At 49.4% G+C, this 23,943-nt stretch overlaps 9 protein-coding genes across 9 annotated transcripts; 3 read left to right on the forward strand and 6 right to left on the reverse strand.

Moving 5' to 3' along the window:
- Positions 1-348: 348 nt before the first annotated feature.
- N7471_000357 (uncharacterized protein) lies at positions 349-813 on the forward strand (the record flags this gene model as incomplete). The annotated part of the gene is made up of 1 exon (XM_057273078.1): positions 349-813. One exon carries the CDS (start codon positions 349-351, stop codon positions 811-813), a length of 465 nt encoding a protein of 154 aa, XP_057141257.1.
- A 506-nt stretch (positions 814-1,319) lies between these two features.
- Positions 1,320-2,428, forward strand: N7471_000358 (uncharacterized protein). Its single transcript, XM_057273079.1, has 5 exons — positions 1,320-1,467; positions 1,521-1,921; positions 1,990-2,069; positions 2,121-2,151; positions 2,214-2,428. Exons 1-5 carry the CDS (start codon positions 1,372-1,374, stop codon positions 2,275-2,277), a joined length of 672 nt encoding a protein of 223 aa, XP_057141258.1. The 5' UTR covers positions 1,320-1,371; the 3' UTR covers positions 2,278-2,428.
- A 397-nt stretch (positions 2,429-2,825) lies between these two features.
- On the reverse strand, positions 2,826-4,119 carry N7471_000359 (SOS response-associated peptidase; the record flags this gene model as incomplete). Its single annotated transcript, XM_057273080.1, has 3 exons — positions 2,826-3,436; positions 3,499-4,042; positions 4,093-4,119. 3 exons carry the CDS (start codon positions 4,117-4,119, stop codon positions 2,826-2,828), a joined length of 1,182 nt encoding a protein of 393 aa, XP_057141259.1.
- A 308-nt stretch (positions 4,120-4,427) lies between these two features.
- Positions 4,428-5,885, forward strand: N7471_000360 (TPR domain protein; the record flags this gene model as incomplete). Its single annotated transcript, XM_057273081.1, has 1 exon — positions 4,428-5,885. One exon carries the CDS (start codon positions 4,428-4,430, stop codon positions 5,883-5,885), a length of 1,458 nt encoding a protein of 485 aa, XP_057141260.1.
- Positions 5,886-6,395: 510 nt separating this feature from the next.
- cpcB (40S ribosomal protein RACK1) lies at positions 6,396-7,813 on the reverse strand (the record flags this gene model as incomplete). The annotated part of the gene is made up of 4 exons (XM_057273082.1): positions 6,396-6,821; positions 7,076-7,393; positions 7,532-7,658; positions 7,734-7,813. The coding sequence occupies 4 exons, from the start codon at positions 7,811-7,813 to the stop codon at positions 6,396-6,398; spliced, it is 951 nt and encodes a 316-aa protein (XP_057141261.1).
- A 457-nt stretch (positions 7,814-8,270) lies between these two features.
- On the reverse strand, positions 8,271-9,263 carry N7471_000362 (succinate dehydrogenase assembly factor 2; the record flags this gene model as incomplete). Its single annotated transcript, XM_057273083.1, has 1 exon — positions 8,271-9,263. One exon carries the CDS (start codon positions 9,261-9,263, stop codon positions 8,271-8,273), a length of 993 nt encoding a protein of 330 aa, XP_057141262.1.
- Positions 9,264-9,999: 736 nt separating this feature from the next.
- Positions 10,000-10,937, reverse strand: N7471_000363 (p24 family protein; the record flags this gene model as incomplete). Its single annotated transcript, XM_057273084.1, has 4 exons — positions 10,000-10,018; positions 10,081-10,381; positions 10,477-10,603; positions 10,725-10,937. 4 exons carry the CDS (start codon positions 10,935-10,937, stop codon positions 10,000-10,002), a joined length of 660 nt encoding a protein of 219 aa, XP_057141263.1.
- A 635-nt stretch (positions 10,938-11,572) lies between these two features.
- N7471_000364 (uncharacterized protein) lies at positions 11,573-15,310 on the reverse strand (the record flags this gene model as incomplete). The annotated part of the gene is made up of 1 exon (XM_057273085.1): positions 11,573-15,310. One exon carries the CDS (start codon positions 15,308-15,310, stop codon positions 11,573-11,575), a length of 3,738 nt encoding a protein of 1,245 aa, XP_057141264.1.
- A 4,836-nt stretch (positions 15,311-20,146) lies between these two features.
- Positions 20,147-21,292, reverse strand: N7471_000365 (uncharacterized protein; the record flags this gene model as incomplete). The annotated part of the gene is made up of 1 exon (XM_057273086.1): positions 20,147-21,292. One exon carries the CDS (start codon positions 21,290-21,292, stop codon positions 20,147-20,149), a length of 1,146 nt encoding a protein of 381 aa, XP_057141265.1.
- Between the last annotated feature and the right edge of the window lie 2,651 nt (positions 21,293-23,943).

Here is a 23,943-nt window from a genome sequence, read left to right on the forward strand (position 1 = left end):
GGACCCGTAGACCGCGCCGGGCCTACAACATACATAGGTGCACCGCCTTTCTAATATTAACCTGCCAACACCCACATGCAACATGTCCTTACATCGCTAGTCAAAATGACATAGAAGTATGGATAAATCTAAGAAATAGAGCGTCCAAGAGGGATTCTAAGACAATGCGTTATCAGGTTCAGGCGTCTCCAAGCACTCTTCGAGGGGAGCTTATCCGAGCGGGATATAGACAGATAGGTTGGCCATGCCACTATAATCACTGCGTACGGGCCATCCGAATGCTCCACCTATGCTACCATACAGCCCCGTATCAGTCGCCTGTCAGACCCGCGCGATATCGGGTATCCCATGCAGAATCTGCTGTGGATTGTTGACCGAAATGACCACGATGGACTGGCTCCCGAGGGCACCGTGCGCGAGCTGGTGATTGAGGGCCCATCGGTAGGGAGTGGATATCTAAGGGATCCCAAAAAGACGGCCGAAGCGTTCGTCCAGCAACCACAGTGGCGCTCACGCTTCCCCGCCAGTGTGGAAGGGGGCTTTTACAAGTCGGGTGACCTGCTGCGGTACGGGCCCGACGGTACCATCCGCTTCGTGAGCCGCAAGGGCTTTCAGGTCAAGATAAACGGACAGCGTCTGGGAATGGAGGAAATTGTACACCACTTGCGAGCATACTTGGGGCGGTCTATCGACGTGCTCAGTGAGGTTCATTGCCAGAGGGCGCTCGATCAGATGTGTGAGGCAGCATTTTGGCTCGCTGCTCACCCTTATCATTTGCTCTCAGAAAGTGGAAATTCTTTCATGGCGAATTGAAAGACTGTCATATCTTGCTTTTAAATAGTCTGATTGCAGAAGCTCTGTTTTTGGTTTGAATTGCTCTGCTTGTTGATATCTTCCTTGACTGCGCCTACCAGAGCATGCAGAAAGTGAATTGCGCCTTCCCTATATCATACTTCCATGTAGATGGCTTATAAGAGGTGCAATTCCGCGCTGAAAACTGAAGAATCATATGTAGTTCTGTGTAAAGTACCAGAACTGCATATGAAAATATCTACAGAAAGTAAAAGAAGTAAAACTGACCATCTCCTAGGCACCTGGGCCCGGCATCACCCCAGGAGGCCATCACATACGCTGACTAATATAGATTGTTGTCCCGGGTCCCGGGGAAAGTTAATTCCGTACCTGCATTCACTGCCTGATGAAACTGGCTTAAAACCAGCATATCGGGTCCACTTTTCTTCCGACTCATATTCACCGCCTTTGAAACCGCCTGCCATTTCCATCGAGCTATGATTCAGCTCTCTCAGATTTATTCATATCCAACCTGCTCAATTACTCACTACCAAGTACCTTGGACTATTTACAGCTCCGATGTTTGCAGCAAGAGCATTTGGCCGACAGGCCCGAGTTCTCCCCAGATGGACTCAATTCCGTTGTGTATCGACATTGGAAGGGTCTCCGTACATAGTATGTGATTGTTGCACCTTACAGAGCTCTCATTGAAGCTAAATTCTTGATAGTACGTGTTCCCAAATGAACCAACAAGTGGAACCCACATCTTATCACTATTACCCTCCGAGCCCGTCAACCGAGACTTGGCTATCGGAATCTCGACTCAACTGCCACCGACAACAGACTCCTTCAAAGAGAACCCCAAATTCCTGAATATTGTACAAGAAGTGTGCTCAGAATACGCACATGAAGACCCCGATGCCAAGTCCCAAGCTCAGGTCATGGTGTCTGTAGCCGGAGCGAATCTGAACTCAGGCGGCGTGTTATTAACCGGCCAGCGCGGGAGACGTCGTGGGGCCGACTCGGCCAGCGGTGCTAGTGGTCAAGGTGGTGCTGGCTCTGGTGGTCGTGGTGGTTGGATTCATGTCTCTGACGGCAGACGGCCGCCTGACTATGGGCGGATTGCTTGGTAAAGGCTTTCCTGTGTTTCAACAAGCACGTTTTATTCCATATGATACGTATACTAATGTCATTCAGGCCCGAGGATATGTTCGGAAGCCTTGAGGTGGATGCCAAAGGTCAGTTCGTTGGAGACAATGGCAATTATCAGCCAAGTGGTATGTTTTCCGACTATATGAGACTCAACAGGCCAAGCTAATACTTAGCAGGTACCTATCGTATCCTGACCCGAGATGGAATGTAAGTCCCCCCTTCTTAGATGTTCGGTCATGCTAGTATTCACTGTTGATTGATTGATATAGTTTCGGATTGAGTCCTTTCCTCAGAGAAAAGCTGGTCCAGAAGCTACGAGAGCTTGAGAGGTGATTGATCACTTCAAAATACGGGTACATCGCCCACTGAATTCTATGTAAAATATATATCAGCCCTCAGCAGTCAACTCGGAGCTCTACTCTTTTCTTTCCAACCCGCATTCAATTTCTGTTGGACTTTTTGTCCCGTCTTTCTTTAATCACAATCCTCTTACATTAGACTATTCTCAACTCAACACATCTTACAGGTCAATTGGGTTTCCTGCTGTATGGAGCTGAGCTCACTAGATGTATTAGATACGAGTGTGTCGCCTAGTAAATATGGTTCGGTCATGTTCTCATCTCTGCTTTAAAAAAATATATATATATATATATATTGGTCAAAAGTATGGCCGAGAAATAAAAAGAGCAAAGTTCAGTTCAAAGGTTATACATGGAAAAGTCAAGTTGTACATTTTAAACCGTTTTCGCCGCCTATATCCTAGCTACAACACCAATAAGGGGGAAAATATCGAAAAAGAAGACATCCAAAAAGAACATTTGAAAGATTAGCAAAAAAAGGAGGTCACAAGGCCATTCCTGTTTGCTTTAGTGCACATATTATTACTTCTTGAAGAAACTCGTAATTCGCTGCGATCCATCTGCTGCCTTCGTCCCACTGGACTTCTTCATAGGGCTATTATGCGTAGCACTGCGCAACTTCTTCGTTTGCGGCGATAGCCCCGTTGTATCTGTATTGACCTTTTGCTTCTTACTTTCCTCTGCGGCACCGGGAGCTTCTGGACTATGCTCCCTCTTGACAGCTGGCACCGGTTTTGGGGCATTGTCCTCGCTCCATTCCGAATCCTTGGTAGGGCGGTCGTCGTCTTTAACCATCTTCACTTTCGGCGACACGGTCTCCGTTTTCTTATTGGCAAAGAAGTTTGCGATGTTGCTCTTGTTTTCCTTGCTGTCGACAGGGATAATAAAGTTCGGGGAATTATTTCCGACTTTCCCAACCTCCTTGGCGACAGGATAGCACTCCAGTTCGCCGTCATAGGGCTTGAGAATTGATTGGAGTTCCTTTGACCAGGTCTTTTGGCGGGGGTCCAGCCATTTATTCATCGCCTCAGTCCCGGAGTCCAGAATGACCGGCATACGTTCATGCAGGAATTTTAGGTAGGGATTAGAAGAGGTCGTGATCACCGTGTACGTGTAGAGCTTTTCGTCAGAACCTGTGCAAAGTAGTCGTCAGTTAGTCGGATCAATGCTTTATATCAAAGAAGTCTAGACATGCCCTCATAGGAAACATAGTCCCATAATCCAGCGAAGCACATCAGCTCCCCGTCTTTGCGCCGGATAAAATGTGGAACCTTTTCTTTGCCCCCAGGCCCCTTCTTCAGCCACTCGTAAAAGCCCTGACAGATGACAATGCACCTCTTTCGTCGTTTCATGCTAGTCCACATTCCCTTATCTTCAATCAACGAGTCATCACGACAGTTGATCGTGCGCATCATGGATCCGTAATCCGGCTGGCGCTTCGTCCAGAATGGGATGAGACCCCATTTCATGCTCTGGAGTTTATGTTTGATAACCGTGTTGTCTACTGGCTTCACATCCGAGCTCGCGTCATCTTTTCCCTTTTCTAAATCTTGGCTTTGGTGCTCACTATCAGCATCTTGCTGAGCATTGTAGTTCCCTTTGTCGGTGATCTCAGCGCGATAGACAACGCCGAAGTTGCCCGGTGCAAAGTTGTATGTCTCTCTGACTTCATCGTCGTCTGGTGCCTCATCCACTTGCATGCCTTGCTCTTGCAGGCGTTGTTGGATGTACGCCAAGCGCTTGGGATCGTCAGCTAGCGGACAGTCTAGACGCAGGAGCCGTAACATACCACGCCTAAAGCGTATCGCCCACACATTATCAGTGTGAACCACTAGATCGATTCAATAGCGAGGTCTCCACAATTAATGCTCGATCAAAACATTGCATTTTCCAGACAGAATGGGTGGAGAGGTGAGTGTATCCTCAAGCGGGCGACGTCATATGGCGGAGCGGAGCTTGGACCACCAGAAAATCGAGGGCGGGCTCCATCAACTCGCCATATACCCTCTCCCTCCTCTCCCTCTCCATTCTCTACGTCTATTTCCCAGGTTGTATCGGACAATCACCCGCTCAATCAAAATAAAAACTTGAAATTTTAATCAAATACCCACTCACACACTCCCAATGTTCCGCGCAGCATCACGGCGCACGAGCGCGCATGCCGCAAAACTCCTACAACCACAGCCAAAGAGTCTCGCCCGCTTAATATACATCAACAGCACAGCCCGACCAACCCTCCAACCCAGAATCAACAATGGCAAACCACTCGCAAGCCCCTACATCTCCGGCACACGGCACCTCACAATCCTGCAGAAAATCGGCCGCAAATACCGCGAAGCATCTAAAGGAATCTGGCGCAAGAACCCCGTCCTCATGCCACTAGCAATCTTCTCGGTTGTCGGTGGAGCCTTCATTTTCGCCTACATCTCCTACGTGGAATTGACACGCGTCGGGCCACAGTACCACAAATTTCCGCCGCCGGTGGCCGACGCTCTCCGCACGGCTATCTATTACACCGAGATCGATCTCAACCCAGCCAAGGCGATGAAGGCGTACAGAGAGGCGCTGCATATAGCATTTGAGATGGGCATACACCCATACTCAGATGAGATACTTGGAATCAAGCTGCAGGTTGCTATGATGCTGGAGAAGGCTGGACTTATGAAGCCGGCGATTGATGTATTGGAGCGAACGAAGAATGAGACTCTGGCCTGGGTGGAGGAAGTCACAGCAGGGAACGCTGCTGCAGCGGCTGAGAAGGTGAAGCAAGCGCAGGCGCAGGTGCAGAAAACCTCGGCCAATGTCCAGGTTAACACCGAGGCGATCCAGGAAACCGAGGAGGATCTGAAAGCCATGGCGCAGTACGAGGCTCGTCAGCGAGATAAAGCGCTTAAGAAAGTCGTCGGCATTGCGATGAAGCTTGGCGAGCTTTATTCCAGCGAGTATATACAAGACGAGAAGAAAGCTGAGGCCGCGCAGGTCGCTGCTGTGGAGATCTGTCTGAAGGAAATGCACCGTCGCCAGAGGCTGGGACTTCCTGTTGGCAGTGCTAGCAGTGCCGAGGGCTCAGACGGCGAGGCATGGCTGAACCTCACTGAGATCGCCACCGCGTTGGCTGAGCTTGCTGCTACCTATACCGCCAAGGAACGGTACGAGCTGGCCATGCCGCTGTATATGCGTGCGTTGGATTTGATCCGCGCCGCTGAAGGAACTTCCATATCTTGCAAACAGGTGGTGCTGCTGAACGATGTCGCTACCGCTCTGGTCGGCCAGGTTCAACTGCCCGCAAAGTCTCAGCCGCAGCAGCCTGTTACAGCGGAGCAGACTGTTGACGCTGCCCAAAAGTGGGCGGAGAAGGCAATTGAGGTTGCCGCGCACATTGAACCCCCGCTACGTGACGAGGAGTGTGATATTACTTGCGTGGTTGCGACGTATAACCTGGGCGAGCTGGCTGAGCTACAGAAGAAGCCAGAGGTCGCTAAGCAACGGTATACTGAGGCTAAGGCGTTGGCCGATGGGATTGGATATGAGGAGGGAAGTATGATGGCCAAGGAGGCCTTGAAGAGATTTGGAAAGAAATAATGGGTAGATTTGTCAAGGCCTCTCTGTTCAGCCTGATGTACATTATAACCAACGTTGGAAATAGGAAATAGAAATCTCAACCCATTCCTGTATATCATTTGACGCTGTCCGAGGTACATCCGGCGGCTATCATAGCATTACACTACATGGGTGACAGCAGTGGGAGGATAAATGAGTAGACAGATATATAACATAAGACATACGGTACGATGGTTTTACAAGAGCTTCTTAATAAGAAAAATAGGAAACATTTTGATGCCTTAACTGGTATTAGAACATCACACGTCTTGTACAAGATTCCATACATTTTCAATGCGGATCAAGTAGGCTAGACATGTCAGAAAACCTTCAGGCCGGGGACGATTCTGTCCCGGCGAGAAGTGCTTCATTGCTCGTGGCTCATACATCCCAAACCAATGCTCTTCTGGCCATATCTTTTGAACTTTTTTTCAATTCCCTTGTCAATAGATCAAAAAGAGGCTCCTCAAGCTCCGATACAACAACTCAAATCTATGCGCGCGACATAACACCCCAGGCACGGATCTTGTTGTCGGTGTAACCGGCGAACAGGGTCTGGCCGTCAGCGGACCAGGCCAAGCTGATGCACTCGGGGTCACGGCTCTTCTTGCCCTTCTCAACGAACTCAGGCTTGAGCTCATCAACCTTGCTCTTCTTCTCGAGGTCGAAGATGGTGATGGAGCTGCTGGTGGCAGCGCACAGCCAGTAGCGGTTGGGGGAGAAGACGAGAGCGTGGATCTCATCGCCAGCGGAGAGGGAGTAGAGGTGCTTGGACTCGTTAAGGTCCCAGAGCATGGTGGTACCGTCCTTGCCACCGGAGGCGCAGAGGGATCCGTCGGGGGAGATAGTGACGGTGTTGATGTATCCGGTGTGACCGATGTGGTCGGTCTGGAGACGGCAGGAAGCGAGCTCCCAAACCTAGACGCGGATCAAATGTTAGCGTCGATACCCTCATAAAGAATGTCAAGTGTCATGGAAAGTTTTTTCCAATCCTTCTCTCGTTCAATTAAAAAACAAAAAAATTGTTGCTGTGCCCATCAGGCAAATTGGGTGAAAAATTGTCTCATGGCCCCGAAGGGCTCTGAAGTAGCAAATACGTTTATGCAAACATCACGCGGGCATAGCAAGGCGGGGAGGAAATTCTGCAGGAAGATTCGGAATCGATAGCGTACCTTGACGAGCTTGTCCCAGCCAGCGGAGACAATGACGGGGTTCTGGGGGTTGGGGCTGAAGCGAACGCAGGACACCCACTCGGTGTGGCCCTTGTCGGTGATGGTGAACTTGCAGTCACCGAGGGTGTTCCACAGCTTGATGGAGCGGTCACGGGAACCGGAGACGATCTGACGGTTGTCGGCGGAGAACGAGACGGACAGAACATCGTTGGTGTGGCCGACGAAAGTGCGGGTGGTGTTACCGGTGGAGAGCTCCCAGAGACGGAGAGACTTATCCCACGAGGCGGACAGAGCGTAGGCACCGTCGGAGGAGATCACCTATAACGCAGACAAGACCATCGGTCAGCCAAAACCATTCCATCTTTTTTTCATTTTTTTTCGAAATGCGCCATCCAAATCCATCTGTCGCATCCAATGGTTTCTGGGTGTGGTTCATTCGGGAGAAGAAAAACGTACACAGTCAGAGACGATGTGCGAGTGACCCTCGAGGCTGCGCTTGGGGTAACCGTAGGCCTGCTCATCACGGGTAAGGTTCCAGATGATCAGGGTCTTGTCGCGGGATGCGGACAGCAGCATGTTGGGGCTATCATCAAACATTCAAGTCAGAATTTTGTCCCTTCAAAAATTCAATCCCCCGATCGGGATAGGTCACTCTTACTTCTCCAGGGAGGTGGCGAGGGAAGTAACCCAGCCATTGTGGCCCTCAAGGGTGCCGCGAAGAACCAGCTGCTCAGCCATGATGGGAATGAGACAATGAAGGAGAGAGAGGGATGGGCGGAGATTGTCGTTGACTCTGGGGGGTGAGGTAAAATCGAGATGGGAGGGCAGACGTGCCCGCTCAAGCCCTAAGCCGCTTCGCTGCTCTCCTTGTGTGGTTCCGTGGAGCCCTAATACTAAGCGAAGCGGTCACATGACTCGCATCTATACAGATCTCTGGGCCTCGACTACGATGTATATTGGAGATAGAGAATTGAAGGTCTATTTGCATTCGAGTTTTCTCTGTCATATTCGAAACCAACAACTGCTTTGTTTTTCTATCCCAATCCGTGAAATCTACACCCATTGATCCCTGTACCATCACATGTACAACATTCTTAATACACGCCTTCTACTATGGACAATATGACCACTATGGCAACTATAGTACAGTTTTGAGATCGACAAACTTCCCGAGTTCAATCTCTTCCACAGGCCCTTACGAGTTAAACACCTGAACATCAGGCATTCTTCCCAAGCCACCACCACCACCAGTCTTCTTATTCTTGGCCTTCTCAAAGCCAGTAGCACTCTTATCACGAACATGCGCTCTGAGCAGCGTGAGAACCTCAGAGTCCTGCCAGCGCGATGGAACAGGCCGGTAAGCCGCCCTGAAAGCGCCAATAGTCTGCGCCCATTCACCGCTTTTGGCACCAGTCTCCTTCCAAGTCTCGGTGATGGTATCCTCCTTAGGAGCGGAGGGTGAGATCTCCTCCGGTGGGTCCTGTGTCGACCAGTAGTAGATATCCCAGTCGTTCTCATCGAGGAAGCTGTCATACTCGACGAGCTGATCGTAGTCCATCTTGCCTAGGTAAACATCTGCGAAGGTCGAGAGGAGCAGGTCTGACTCCAGGATTCCGCGCTTGCGGCTTTGGTCTTGGGTGGCATTGGTTAGCTTGAATGGTTCTTGATATATTGATGCACCGGATTCTCGGATTTGGAATTGGGACCGAGATACAAGCATGCATGGGAACGGGTACGAACATAGCAGGCGTGCCCTCTTCGTGGCAAGCTCCTCCCCAACTCTCTTCAAAGGCTCAACCTTAAACGTAATACCCTCCATCTCACCGACGCCAAGCTCGGGCTTCTGCGCCCCGTTATCCTGACGACCACCGGTGAAATGCTCAATCCTTCCGGGGTACGGATCAGACGGTCTGTAGTTTGGGTCGACTGAGTTCAGCATCTCCGGTGGCGGGGGCTTCTGGCCGACATTGATGAAGTCCTTTGTCATAGTGGAGGTTGTGTTGGGCACGAATTGGTTCGGGGCCTTGTTGGCCTGGTTTGCGCGGTGCGCCTTTACCTCCGGGGCAGCTTCGTCGCCATCTTTGAGGCGTAGAGCTGTTGCGCCGAATTGGCGGTTTAGTCTTGTAATTGTGCTTAGGGATGATGGCACTGGTCGCGCGAGGCGATGGAGTATACGTGGGGCGGACATCTTGTCGTACAGTATCCTATAGAGAGAGAGAGTCGGGACTTTCTTTACTCTAGGGATGAGGAGTTGGCGTTTGATGCTCGGCTTTGACATCATCCGGTGTAATCCCCGGGGAACCGAAAAGCTCCTGCAATGCCCGGTGTTTGTTCTGTTTGCAATCCTAAACATTCCACTGAGAGGCCATGGATTACAAAGTGCACACTTCTCGACACAGCTCAATACTAGATTCTATGTGTCTATTGGGTCCCTTCTGAGCCTTGGAATTGGGGCACTTTTTGTTTGCTGTCTTGATCTGTCCGTTGTTTTCAATGTTGATTTCATCGAACTCGGAATCCCCCTACAAGATGTCGATCTATAGATGTGTACACTGACCTCACGTAGACATCCAAAGCTCCCTCCAGGGCTACCTACCAAGGTACCTACTATGTAGGCAGTGTTTTACCAGCATATATACTATGTAGATATTACACCATCCATGAATACTCGGGTAATATCTCACTGGGCGAAAAGGAGCCCCTATAAAGGATAGCTAACCAATCCCCTAGACATCACATGTCAGAAACAGAAAATATTATTAGCGCCAGGCTGCAGAAAGCATGGTGTACATTTTATATCATTGAGATCATGACTGTTAAACAGAATGTCACTCGACATTAGAGCAAAAGGATTTGCAATGCAACAGCTGCAAAACCAAAAGAAAGAACCATCAAAGATGCAACCATTCCATGGACTAGTAAATCTAGATAAGGTGCTTAGATCTGCAAGAACCAAATAGTCAGTAACGAATTCCACCTCCCACCACAACCACAATTCGACATACCTGAAGTAAGCCCTCAGGTAAACAACCTGCCAAGCACCAAGCCCAATAAGCATGCCCATGGTCCCGAAAGCGAACCACTTCACGCGCTCATTGGTGCTCTCATTGGTATCACGCAAACGCTGTTCACGCGCACGCAGGTATTCCATCTCGGTCACGATATCGGCAACCATCTCCTCGATGCGGCGGAGGTCTGTCTCGACGGGCTTGAGCTTCTCCTGCGACTGAATGCTGTTCCAGTCGCGGGCGTCGGCGCCAATGTCGACGTCAAGTTCGATGGGGCGGGAGGGGTTCTGGATGGTGTCTGATGGGGTGGTATTGTTTTAGCATCACTTTCTCTTTAACTCCGGCTTCTTCCCCGGTGTATTGTTCGTGTTGTTCGAGGGGACTACCACTTACTGTGGCCGACTAGCAGGTTCTCGAAGCAGACATCGAAAGCCGTGTCCGCGGGCGAAGTGAAAATCTGACGCGTCTCGCCGACGACATCCTTAGGGCGACCATGGTCATTGCCCATAGAGTCCTTGATCTATACAGAGAAAAAGAAGAATTAGTCGCGGTCCACGATTCAGCAATTCGGCGGTTTGGCTTCCAAGTCCCAGCAGACGCAGGACGAGATCCCATCCACATCCAAAAATAACTCCACGTACATGAATATTGACCTTCTGGCCATCACCCTTCGTGCCGCCAACAATGGCAGTGACAACGACGAGCTGGTCCTTCGAGACGAAGTTGCGAATGCATCGCTCGTTCTTGCCGCCGCCGGAGGTGGCGACGAGGTCGAATTTAAGGGCGTTGGCGAGCTGGATGAAGACAAACAGGAAGCCAAGGATGGCCCTCAGCGTGATTGGTGAGGTGCCCATTGTTGCGGCGTGGAATTGGCGGTTGTAAACACGGATGCTTGCTGTTGATGACACCTGGTAAGGGGAGCGCGGGATTAACTTTGTTCCGGTGTTACGATCTGTGAGCTATACTTCGACTAAGGATTTCTTGTTTCACACAGCAAATAATGCTGGGGTCTATTGTTTTGTATTTGCGTAAATTGAGTTATTACTACGTATTGGAATTATGTTGTTCAAAGAAGAATGAAATGGTTTCTGAGTGTCAGGGCATTGGAAAATAGCCCAAGTATAGAATAGGCATGGTATCTCGAAATCCACGAAAACAATCAAAGCGACGTCCCAACAAAGAGACAAAATAGAAAACCCGAAGTCCGTATTAATCGTTCAGTCCCACACAGAAAGGTAGAAAATAAAATGGTGCACACAAGCGCAAGAGATAGGAAAAAGCCACCCGGTCGTAGCCATAGTACACAATAAGGAAAAGAGGACATCTATGTGAACAAAGTAAAGAAGAAGGGAATGATAAAGATGGCAGTGATGTTGCACAAATAAGAAAGGCCAAAGCGATGGACATGGTATGTAGATCGTTAGATGAATTGGAACGCTCAGCAAAGCAAGACATTAGTCGAGAATGTCGTCAGGATACTTTCAACCCATTAAGCCTCGACCTTCTTTCGGCGCGTGAAGAAACGGGAGAAGCCACCGTCTTTCGATTTAGAGCCCATCGGCGAGGATGAAGATCGCATAGGGCCCGGAGGAGGCCCGGTGTTTCGGAGGAAATCTGCCAAATCACCGGTGCCGGGCTGGCGGTTTGAGATAGAAGGCATGGTGCCATTGTTGCGCTCCTGACCAACCTTGGCAGAGTAGTTGGACTGGACCTTGGTGGGGGCGTTTTGTGTGCGCAAGGAGTTCTGAGAGGTGCGGAGCAGGCGGGCCTTCATGCCTGATGCACCATTGAAACCATGTGATGTAGGAGCGCTAACTGCAAATGGCTGTGGGGGTTGTGAGGAGGGAGGAGGGGGAGGAGCGTTGTTCAGGAAATCCATCAAGCTCTCCTCCTCGCGCCTGGGTTTGGGGTTTTGTTCCTCTTCCAGAAGCTCTTCTAGAAGCGCGTCATCGTCATCGTCGTCGATGGCGTAAGGATCTGGAACACGGCGTTGCTTCCGAACAGGCTTGGGCTCGTCGAAGTCCGTGGCGCTTCCCGATGCTGTAGCCTTATTTCGGGTTGAATCCAGCAACCCAGACCGCGAACCAAGAGATGTCAAGGATTTATTGGGTGTAGATCCATTACCAGTGGTGATGAAAGAGCTGGATGTGGTGTTATCCATCTGAAGATCATCCGAATCGATGGTGTTGCGGAAAGGTGCAACTGTCCGAGGAATTCGGTGAGCACCTGCTGGCATAGGAGGCCCCTCGCGAATGAAGTCGATGAGGTCCGAGGTCTGAGATCCTCTCGTCTCAGCAGACCGAGCTTGAAGCTTAGGTCGGTTGCCACGGGAGGCAGTGGAGAGAGTTGATGGAGGACGAACAGGCCGCGTGCTCTCGGCAGAGAAAGAGGTCTTAGACTCGTTTGGCGCACTAACAGGGCCAGTCGATCTCATGAATTCCGCAAAGTCGCGGGTCGAATCTGAGGGTGCGATGCGCGCGTCCCGCGCCTGTCCAATCTTGCTAGACCTGGACGTTGATGACATGTTGGTCAAGCGCGTGGTAAGCGGGATGTGCTTAGGTGACTCAATGGATCTGGTGGGGGAGATTGGAGTCATCTCTCCAGTTGCTCTTGAGGAAACCGAGGCATGAGGACGGTGTTTATCTTCACCTGGTGGCGCAGTGGTATTTAAGAAATTAGCCAGGTCGGAGACGCCTGCCGTCTCTGATCGAGGAACTGATCGGTTGGGCAAGTCAGGGAAGGTCATCTCCCTCACACTTCGCGGAGTAAGGGTGTAATGGATCGTCTCATCACTGTTGATCAACTTGTCCAAATCGGCAATTTCGTTGTCTACAGAGTCCACGCTCCCGCCAGATGCGCGACTAGTTTCAGACGAGCTGCGCATGCGGGGCGAACCAGATTCACCCTGTGGTCGACTCATGATACCCTTCAACTTGCTAGACACCTGCGATGTGGTAGAGCCAGCGGTCACTGGACGCACGTTCTCGCGAGAACTACCGAAGCTCCCAGACCGACGGGATATAATCGATGGTCGAGGCATGCGCTGAACAGCGGCTCGTTCAACCGCGGTGGCAGAGGCGGAGGCGGAGGAGTTTCGGTTGCTGGTTGTGACCTCCAACGGAGCAGGTCTGGGGCGAGTTTTCGATCGCTGGGAATTACCTGAACCAGAAGTCGGGCGAGGGATATCGGCGGAGAGAGATTTTGAAGATTTTGTTGTTTCGGTGTATTCCTCCAACGGCCGAGTCGGGGGGGTGGTCGTCATGTTCATGTTATTGTGATCATCATCTGTCGCATCGTGACTGATAGAAGATGTGATAGCCTCGATGGGGGGTGCGGGTGGAGCCGGCGTGGCCTCAACCCCTTGCGTTGAAGGCTGACTCTTCGCAATGGCTTGCATTTCAGAGTCGCTAGTCTGTTCAGAGATCGACCTTGCATTCAGTAGACTGGCATCCCTGGAGGATTGTCGTTTTGGTCGGTGTATCGTCGAAGTCAATTTAGGCTTTTCGCATAACCCAGTGCCTTCAATTACTTCTGGGTCTTTCTGATTGGGCCGATCGCCCAAGGATACGAGGGAGACGCGAGCACTATTGGATTGATCGGTCATATCGTCTTCATCTTGTGCGATAGCGCGCAAGGACGCAACCGTCTCGCTGACTGCAGGACCTATCTCCTCCTCTTCTTCATGCAAGATCGACATTCTCGCATTTTCGGAAGCTTCTTCTGCAGGTTCGAAGGACGGTGTCTCTTTGTGTTCTGTCGTGAAAGCAATGCCAGGGGTAGTAGTTTCGGCTGCATCCACATATTCTGCCGATTCATCATCCTCGTACATAGTCTCGAGTTGCTTTTTCTCCGATGCGGTGGGTGATGGGTGTTCTGTTGGCGACTCTGGCTCCTCCTCAGCGGAGTCGGGTGCGGGTGCTCCATTAGGTAGAGACCTCGTACGAACATGACGGAATGATTTGCCGGGTTCAATAGCTGACGCACTCACAGGCGAGCTGTTTGCTGAACCTGGAGATTTTGGCACAAGCGAGGGCGAGGAAAATACCATCAGACTACGCGGTCGCACCTTGTGGGCGACAACGGCCTGCATGGTCTGCACCTCCCCATCTAGATCGCCAATGTAGCCCGGGACCTCGATCTCTTGAACGTCGTAATCGCTCATTGGCAAGGGAACAGTAGCAGGGTCGAAAGGCGGGGGAATTGCCACGGGAAGAGGCTCCTTGGGAGTCACTGGTTCCTCGATCGTCACAATGCTACTCTTTCGGCTGTTTGCCAGGGAGTATCCACGTGGGCGGAATGATTCGCGAGATAGTGTTCGAGAAAGAGTGGTTCCGCGTTTGCGCTGCCTCCACGTGCGCCACAGGCGACCCAGGGTTGCATTCAGGGCCAATTTCTCCATATCAAGATCTTCCACCACAAGTCGGTCGATTCTTTTCCGCTCGTCTCCGGATCCACTGCAGTCATCACCGCCATTGTTGAGCTGTGCCGACAAACGAGACCGCGATGTCTCGCCAGCAATGACTAGTGCGCGTTCGCCAATGTATTCGATGATCGAGGTAAGGAAAATAGAAGCTGCCGGTGTGATATTGTCGACATGACTGGTAAATCTGCGGGGTGCTCCATCGGTCTCTCCGAGGCTATCTTGCGCGATAAACTCGTCTTCGTCATCTTCTTCCATGTCGCCCAGTCGTGTGTAGACCATGCATCGTAGACGGGTTAACTTCCATGAGCGTACTAGATCAAAATCGCCGCCGGGCTCCTGGCCACCGCGAAACTCCATCTGTTCATCGTCCGCACCGCCCATATATTCGCTCAACTCTTCTTCGGCTGAGGCGACAACTTCCTTGGCCAAGCGGGGCTTCAACACATCGGCCATGGCGGGTCGAATGCATGCGAGCTGGGTCGACTTTGACGATGCGAGGATATTAAACAAGAGGTTATCGAGGAATCCGTTCAGGAGCGATAAGGCGGCCGGGGTCACCAGCGCCGTAGCACCGGCCCCGGTTCCCTCGTCCTCAGCGACAAAATCGGCAGCGTTGAACTCCTGGTCGGCAGAGATGATCTCTGAAGCTGCAGATGGCGAGATGAACGCTGGGGACGGCGTCACGGACGGCGGTGACATGAGATTGACTCGAGAAAACTGCGAATCGGTAGAAACGACGCTGGGGCTGCGCGAACGGGACACGGCCCCAGTGTCCAGGAAGTCGGGTGCTTTGGTGGATTGCATTGTGTACCCCAGGTATGTGTAGCTCGAGGGCTCGAGTACTCGAGAGCTTTGATTTGCCTCTTTTTCTGTGTTCCTTCGCAGACCTCGATTTGGACGGGAAGGCGCTGGGTAGAAATCGAAATTCCTAAATCATCCTGTACTCCCAGGAACGTCAGTCTGACTTGAATGAAATTGGGGGCTTGTACGACTGCATGCGCACCTCGCCCCGATGGGCCCCGTGACAATGGGTGAATTTCCAACTTACCCGTTTGAATGAAAGAATCAGTGCTCATACCGCATTTGCATAGGGAAAGTAGAAGGAAGCAAAAGGATGTGAAGGCCAGGAGAGAGAGTCAGGAGTAATTATTCCATCCGAGTCAGTGGAGCCTAGAAACACATTCGGGGTCGACTACCGAATAATTTATGGAGCACCTGCGATTGTATACAAATCTTACAATCTTACCTGATTACGCTTTTCTTTTGGGGTTGCATTGTAAAGACCCCTGTACCTTATTTAGGTTATTCCTATTTTAAACGCCATAACCTATTCACATATAGATATACATAAGTTGATTATAGGCAGCTACTACAACATATACTGCGTATGTCTTATTGAAGAGCTATTCAAAAACGGTTTTCCCCCCTATTCCAGAAAGAAAAAAAGAGCCCCCGATCGCAATCGCGCCCCATGGGAAAAAAAACAGAACAATGTTCCAGCGATCGGCACGCTAAAGTGCCCCGCTCGCACCTCGTTTCAGGCCTCATTGGTTGTGGCCAGCCAATCACTGAATGAGGTTCCATGGATTGGGGGGGGACTCAGTTAGCCTTTAGCGCCATTCCTTTCTGGTAAGATTATTGACTTTTGCCTCGAGTTATTCCTAAAAAGAAGTTTACCCAGGTGCTCAGTTGCCCAGGTGCACGCAGGGTATATGGGGTTTCAAGGTGTCGGAAAGTATTTGTAATTATGATATCTTATGGATATCTGCCCAGGTGAATATCTCATTTCAGTATGACCCGCTAATACTATGGGGCACATTCGGTAGTACAGCTCTTAGCGCATAACATCCTTTTTCCACACGTTCCTCAGCCGTTCCACAGGTCCCAGGGGCACACGAGGATAAGCCTGTGGCGCAGAGATGCCATGCCACGGGTACGCGGTCCCCATTTTCCAGTTTCTAGAAACTTTATGTATACCTAGGTACATTGTTATTGCACAATTTGAAACCTTGGAAACACTTTAGCAGCTGAGACAAATATCCCAAATTATATCAATCTCCCCAATCAGCATCTGCTTAGGGTGGCCCCCGATGTGACGCGCACCGTACCTGATCTGAACCATTCCAAGGTTTATCTGTCAACACTGGATCATCCAATCAATTCCTTTGCCGACCTCTCACCGTGGAAGAGCACTCTATTCATTTTTCAGAGGAACCTCCCGAGGTCCTACCTAAGCGAATGAGAAGCTGAGAACGCCATCTCATTACTATTTATGTATAGAAAAATCCTTTATACGGTTTATTATTTTTACATCCTTCGTATACATCTAAAGAGACCTTTGAAGAGACATCAAAAAAGACGAACATCAAAAAAGAACATCAAAAAAGAACAGCTGAAAACACGTCGGTATGCTCTTACATATAACCTCCTTAATATCACCTTGGCCAAAGAGATCAGATTATTATATATTGGGCTGTAGCTGAAAACGTGATAATACGAAATGCATAATGTACGGAATGTACGGAGTACTCCGATACTCCGTGTCCACCTAAGCATTCAACATCGGAGATGACAGGACTTTGGGTCAAGTGGGCCCATGTGGCAATGAACAATAGGGTTATCGCGACTATTGCCAGATGCTCCAGTACGTAGCGCGCACTAGCAGTAACTAACGATCACAATGGATATTGTCACAATAAGACCAGAATCATGCAAGAGTATCAAGTTTCCTGGAGAGACCTCGGAAAAAGCAAAGAATAAATGTACAGCGCACAAATTGTTCTTGCACCTTGCAGGGCTGCTTCATAGATCCAGTGATATATCATATCCTATCCCCATGCATATTCCCTGACCTGTACTCTGTACCACTCCTCAGCCCTAGAATCAGCTTACTATGTACCCAACACCCCAGGACCTCGTCCAAGTACCAGTTTCAGCCTATCTCACGCAGGAGTCACCCGTATCGCACAAAGAAACATAACACGTTGTAGCCAGCGTTGAAATATCGTTGTTCTCACTGATTCCTCGAATAAGCCGTCCCAACGGCCCTGTCTACATTTCCATCCCCGACAACCCCATCGCACCATAGCACGCGTGGCTATGAGTACAATTCGTAATCGTCGTGGGAAAAAAAAATTGGTTCCCCCACGACTCCTGGCCCTAGAACCAGCGTATGTACATACGTATCCCATTCCCAAACTCCATTGTTGGAGCCAAATTACCCCATACGGAAAGAAAGACGCTCCACTCTGGTCCCTAGCTGCCACACCCTTCATGACAATCCCTCGGGGCTCCGCAGTCTAGCGTGTACGGGGACTTCAATAAGGGTAAGGATCCTGCCGTGATCGACAGAAGACTGATTATTCGGATTGATGGATTGGCCGAATATCTCCGCGATTTCTTCTTCATCTGTCTATTTCTCTATGGGACTCTTCACGTTTGAGACCCATACAACGTGAATGACACAGTATGTTGTACGGAGTATATTGTATGCACTGCTCTACACATGATTTCTTATTGGCTCATTGATCCTCGACCCGCACGCTATACAGCAGAATATCTTCCGAATGAGGAAAGTCGTGATCGTCAATGATCGACAGCGAGTACCAAGGACGAGAAAAACGACAGAGAAAAGAGGAATCAAAAGCCTGTTTCGGCCAGGTCATAACTATTCACCGCAACGTTCTAAAAGTCTAAACGAAAGCCATACTCCGTATGATATGCCTTAGTGGACGTTTTACCTTTCCAAGGTTCCTCCCCGTGCTGTCTGTGCTCTATGCCGTTGTGATCGACAAATTTAATTAAAAACGGCGAGTTGACACTTCGACTTTGAATATGCACGAGTCATCTTTATATGATAGGTTACGCCGTTGTGGTCGACAGGAAATTTAATTAAAAACGGCCAGTCGACACTTCGACTTTGGATATGCACGAGTCATGTTTATATGATATGTCACTCCGAAACGGTCACATTTTTTTTTCCGAAAGCACAGGTGCATAGTGGATAGGTCTAAGTGTATGGAGTACATACATTCGAATTTCTTCGCTTCTATTGGATTTACTGTCGTCGTATGCCAAAACCCGAAACCCCGGGGTGATCTTCACTGCATGAAGTTATACGTTATACCCGTCATAGCACTAACTCCCTACTAACACATACCGAGTATGTTGTACACGCATGAAACTTGTAACCTGTGGAGCTTGGCACCATCTAATCCATTATTTCATGTCACTCATCATCTAAGTACCAAGCTAGCACCCAGCTGCATTTTTGCCCCCTTAAATGAAACTACCGATAATCCCCGCTGACCTTAATGGAGCTAAGTGGATAATTACCCGCTGCATGAAGTCTGCTGCATGAAGTCTGCTGCATGAAGTCCCACCGGATGAAAGATGGAGAACAAAACAAAAAGCGAAAAAGAAAAGGTCTCCTATAGGATAGTTCAGTATGTTGTATGTTGTAGTAATCGACCTTATTGAGCCGTACCTATCGATCGGTATCCATAATAGTGCTTCTTCACCAGACCCCCCTACGGAGTACACGGAGTACAACGCTGGTCCAAAAATACATCAGCCCATCCCTGCCCTGCAGGGAAGGAAACGAGTAATTCCCCGGGCCGGAACGCCCACTAGTGTCTGGGCCCTTTACTGACTGGGATATAAGTGATGAAGGGGCTTGCCAAGCGTATCAGACGTGTTAGAGTGTCAGGAGATTTCTAGAAGAAGAATGGCGTGGTATAACCCCTGTGTTGGTGCACCCCAGTCAACGATAATTCACACTAAGCAATAAATGTTGAAATGATGTACCTTTTGTATGGAAGGATACAAATCACAATACCTATTTTTCTCAAAACACAGTGTAGGTGTAGGTGTAGGTGTGTTGGGCGCTCAGTATGATTACGTGTATGTTGTATTTGTAGGTATGAGGGGGATGAAGGTGTGCCAGAGGTTAGTAGGGATCTCTAAAACATCCGACTCGGGGCTGGTGGTCCGGTTTGAGTACGATGTATATATATATTATGCGTAATAGTACCACGAATATCTACTTACAATATAAGCACGGAGTACAATGTAGGCGATTAAGTACCTACAGGTATATATGTGTACAGTTTGACCTTGAATGTTGAGTACCTGAGACTCGGAATGTTTGTAGGAGGTTGAACAGTCGTTACATCCATAGCTGGGCTGATGTGATACCGGAGGGTTATGCTTCGAGGATGAGCTATTTCGAGTGAAGAGGGGCCGGCCTGTTTTTACTGTACTCGCTTTGTCTGAGATCCGGGTAGTAGGTGGGTTTTAGGGCGGGAAGGGGGCGAACAAGAGTGATTGGTTGGGCACTCAAGGCCGGAGTCATACGAGACGACGATGGCAGGAAAAACAGACTAAGCTACATCTAAATCATTAACTTGGGAATATTTGAAGTTTTGAAACTGTTTTTGAATATCAAGTGCTAGTTCGGGAAAATACATGACCACTGTCAAATCCTAGCCCGAAAGCGACTCGTGAGAAATTTGAATGCTTTTCCTGGCTAAAGAGCCGTCTCATTGTGTGCCCCTCGCCAGATAGTTGGCGAATCCGAAAGAAAACGTTTTCTCATAATCGTAAAGTCGTGGTATTTGTTTGCCGATGTACAAGCAGATCCTAGACCTGTGTAGGCAAGGTTTTGGTTCCGAGTTCGTGCGCAATGCCGCCAGCGAAGAAGCTCAGCTCATCAGGACCAATGTCGACCCGACCATTCGCCAATCTGTCCAGCAGGAATTTCTCGATCTTGTTCAAGAGGGCTTGGTGGTGATCCAAGTCTAGGGTGATCGAGCTTGTATTGTTTTGGTTTCCGGTTTGCTCTTCTGCACGGAGTCTGATCAACTCGTTGAGCTCGTCTTCAGCGAGGAGGTTGCAGAAGGTGCCAGTGACGTGGTTGGAGACTAGGTCGAGGTACAATGAAGGCACACCCTCTGGATCCACGAATTCGGTGTCCTTGCCCAAGCGGATGTGGTCAACCTGAACTCGAAGGTACGTTTGGTACTTCGGGGTGGCAATTCCATGGATTCCATTCATGTAAGCGACAAAGAGACTGCAGTCCAAGTCCACGGCATCACGCGAAAACTCTTCTGGCTGGTTGGTAGATTTGCGAACAAACTCTGGGTGGCAATCTTCATTTTCATGGGACCCGGCGATGTCCATTTTGTCGAGTTGATCCAGAAGGGTTTGGGTACCTTTGGAGTCCCGAGCAAGCATCATCATTTCATGGCAGGTCATTTGGTGATCAGGAGCTTCATCTTCCGATACTTCCATGCTGTCAATGTACTCCACCTGCGGGTCAAAGCGCACAGAATTCTCCTCGAAGGAGATGAAGGCATCGTCAAACGACTCTGTGTGATCCTCATGCGTCTCAGGGACGTCCCCGTTTGTGTCATCCCAGATTGAGAAGTCCGAATCATCGCCGTCGTCCTCTTCGTCAGATTCATCGGAGAGTGCATCATACTCCGAATCAATTCCATCCGAGCTATAGCCCGATTCCGAATCGGACTCTTCATCAGAGTCAAAGGTAATGGTTGAGTTCTTAAGGATCGATTTCAAGAAAGGACGCAAAGTCGGTTTGGTAGTAGAAGTCGATGCACCTGATTGAGCTGGGGTGCAACCATTCGATGTGACTGAAACTTCATCTGAGCCATAGCAGCTGTCGTGGGAGAAAGACATCTCGAGGTTGGAGAAGGTAGACGAGACAGAGCCCCACGAGCCTCGATGGAGGGTTGAGTTGCTCATTTGCTCAGTAATTGGTTTGTCCATGCTTTCAGCGGGACGGTTTCTTTTGTTGATTTGTCGAACTGCCCAAACTTAAGAGGGCTCCGGGACCGTAACCGGGCACTCCTAGGCAGGAGAGATAGGGTTTGTGTGGAAGAACGAAGTTGGAAAAGGTGCGATCAGTGAGTCAAAAGTGAATCAAGAGAATAGCAAGGGCATCGAAAGCCTGCAAAGCACAGTGAAAAGTGCATAGTGAAGGCACACGGGAATCGTGTAAAAGTTTAAGGAAACTTGTCCCCAGCACAAATGTTGGAAGACATGATTTTCCGATAGACGCTTTGTGATTAGATGTAGAAGGGTGCTTTCTTGCCAGTCTGGTGTGCGGAACAAGACGGTCGAGACTGGTTGCTGTGGTGATTCGAAATAAGTTGATGTTGGTAACGGATAACACGGAGGCGAAAGGTTTTGTCGAGATGCATGTAGGGTACAAGAAGGTGGCAAGACGAGAAGTTGTGGTGTTCGCGTGACGCAATGAAAGCGGCGTTGGGATGTCGCGAGAGCAGCAAGGGTCGCAACGGGTATTGCTAAACAAAAAGGCTTATCGCAGACTAAGGATGCGACAAGAGGAGAAGAGCGGAGATGAAAGTAGACAAGAGAATAGTGGCCCACGTTTCGCGGGGTGTGACGGAGGGGCAAAAGCCGGGTTGAGTCACGTCGGCTTTGGAGTAAAGGCGACGATACAAAGTGCAGATGAGGAAAGTGCGAAAGGAAAAAACGGTGACTGCAGATGAGCAGTAACAGTAATAGATAGTTAAGAATCCAAGGTCACGGTTTGAAGTGGCCTGAAGAAAAAGAGAGAGAAAGAGGAGGGTTCCGTTCCTTGGGAAGATCGGGTCGCCCCAATTTCTCGTCATCTGACTCAGCCCGAACTTGACCTTTTTCGGAATTTTGCCCATTGGGCTCTTCCACGATTTGTTTCTTTGTTTCTTTGTCACAATACAGTCATCTGCACTATTTTCTAGATCATTCGAACAATGAATTTGATTGTCTATTGTTATGAATACCTAATTATATCCCATGACCAAGTACGGAGTACTCCGTACGCAATATCAGCCTTTGAGAATAGCCTCGGGAGTACCGGAATACCGAGTGCAGAGTACGTCTCAGCCGGGAATTGCTTTTTCAGTGTCACGCTCAGGATTTTATCGCGATCTTTCCTTCTAGGCATATGATATTATTGAATGACCACATCTTCTAGGGGCATCTATGACTTATTACCAAGCCCTTGCTGATTGCATACACAATAAATATGGTTGAACGGGGCCACCCGCTTATACGGCCTCTGTCCTTGACGACCTAAGACTTTAATAGTCTGATCTATTAGGACCAAGATGGTATGGATGTTATATGTAAGAACCCTTGAAAGTGCTTTTTTTATTCCTTTTTTGATGTCTTCTTGGGTGTATACGAAGGCGGTAAAAAGCATAACTACTTTGTGCAGACGACTTTTTCTATGTATAACCTTCGATATCACAGAGAGGTATTGGTTTTTGACTCTTCCAATGCCCCTTTCCATTTTTGCCTCTTTTTTAAAATTTTTTGTTTAGGTCCGTAGTCAGGCTGCATTCCGCATTGGCGCCTTGGACTCCGTTTGAAGAAACAGCGTGACGGGTTGCAGGCCTATCAGGCTGATCCAGAGCGCCTTCGAACTTCAGCTATACCAAATCTTGGTCTCAAATCCACCTGATGACTCTCAACCCCGGTTCATTAATCCTGCAGTCTCGCCTGAATCTATGTTCGTTGTTTGGCTATTGGCCGCCTTGGTTGTGATGCCTGAACTCAACCCAAAGACGGCATGGATGTCAAAGGAAGTAACATACACATTGACATGTCACCAACGCATTATACTGCATTGTCCGATTCAAAAATCACCTAAACACAATTTGGCTGATGATATCAATTGAGATACAAGAAACACCTGCAACCTCCAGCGCCACCGAAGGACGCTGCACTTTGACAAGTAAATGGCACCCGGATTATTTCGAAGGGGAAAGGAGGCGTCAGACCCTTATCTCATGCTGAGGAAAAGGTTTGGTCTTTGCTGCATTCAAACATGGCCTTATTTTGATCAACTTCATGCAGTCCAAATATAGAACATGGGGTCGAAGCAAACACTCCCAAATAAGGGCCCTGGACGGCGATCTCCTGCAGGTCAAGGTTTTCTAAACTTCCGAGCAGGGGGGACACATCCATGGGGCTCCCAGGAAAATCTGTCCTTCTCGAATACCTAAAACTCTTCTGTGCATTGTTCGGGGAGGGAGGGGTGACATTCCGCCCAGCCTCTACGTTCCAACCCACATTCCTGACCGTCTATCACCAACAGGACATTGACCAATCGACAACATCACCCCACCCCTAATTGGATCCATTGGCTAATCATGATGAAGCAAATGAAAGAAGTATGTAGCCAGAGTGCGCGGCCGATCATACTGTCACCCAAGTCGAGTCTTCTTCGGGCGGTTGATGATGGGATAACAGGTATCATGACGCTTACACTGCAAGTACCAACCTTGGAACTTGATAGGTGATCATCCTTCTGCCCCAGCTGTATGGTTGGTCCTGGTTCCTTGGATAATCCTGAACGGCTCGGAGAGCGTTCCGACCCATTTCCTTTTATAACGGCCGTGCTCTTACTC

This window comes from Penicillium samsonianum, assembly GCF_028829775.1.
Source record: "Penicillium samsonianum strain IBT 33392 chromosome Unknown utg000001l_segment0_segment0, whole genome shotgun sequence".
Taxonomy (NCBI): Eukaryota; Fungi; Ascomycota; class Eurotiomycetes; order Eurotiales; family Aspergillaceae; genus Penicillium; species Penicillium samsonianum.

Excerpts from the sequence above, each read along its gene's own strand:
- N7471_000358 (XM_057273079.1), top strand. The coding sequence starts at position 1,372 with ATGTTTGCAGCAAGAGCATTTGGCCGACAGGCCCGAGTTCTCCCCAGA. Across the intron at positions 2,070-2,120 it reads TGGCAATTATCAGCCAAGTG|GTACCTATCGTATCCTGACC; the intron begins GTATGTTTTCCG and ends AATACTTAGCAG. Across the intron at positions 2,152-2,213 it reads ATCCTGACCCGAGATGGAAT|TTTCGGATTGAGTCCTTTCC; the intron begins GTAAGTCCCCCC and ends TGATTGATATAG.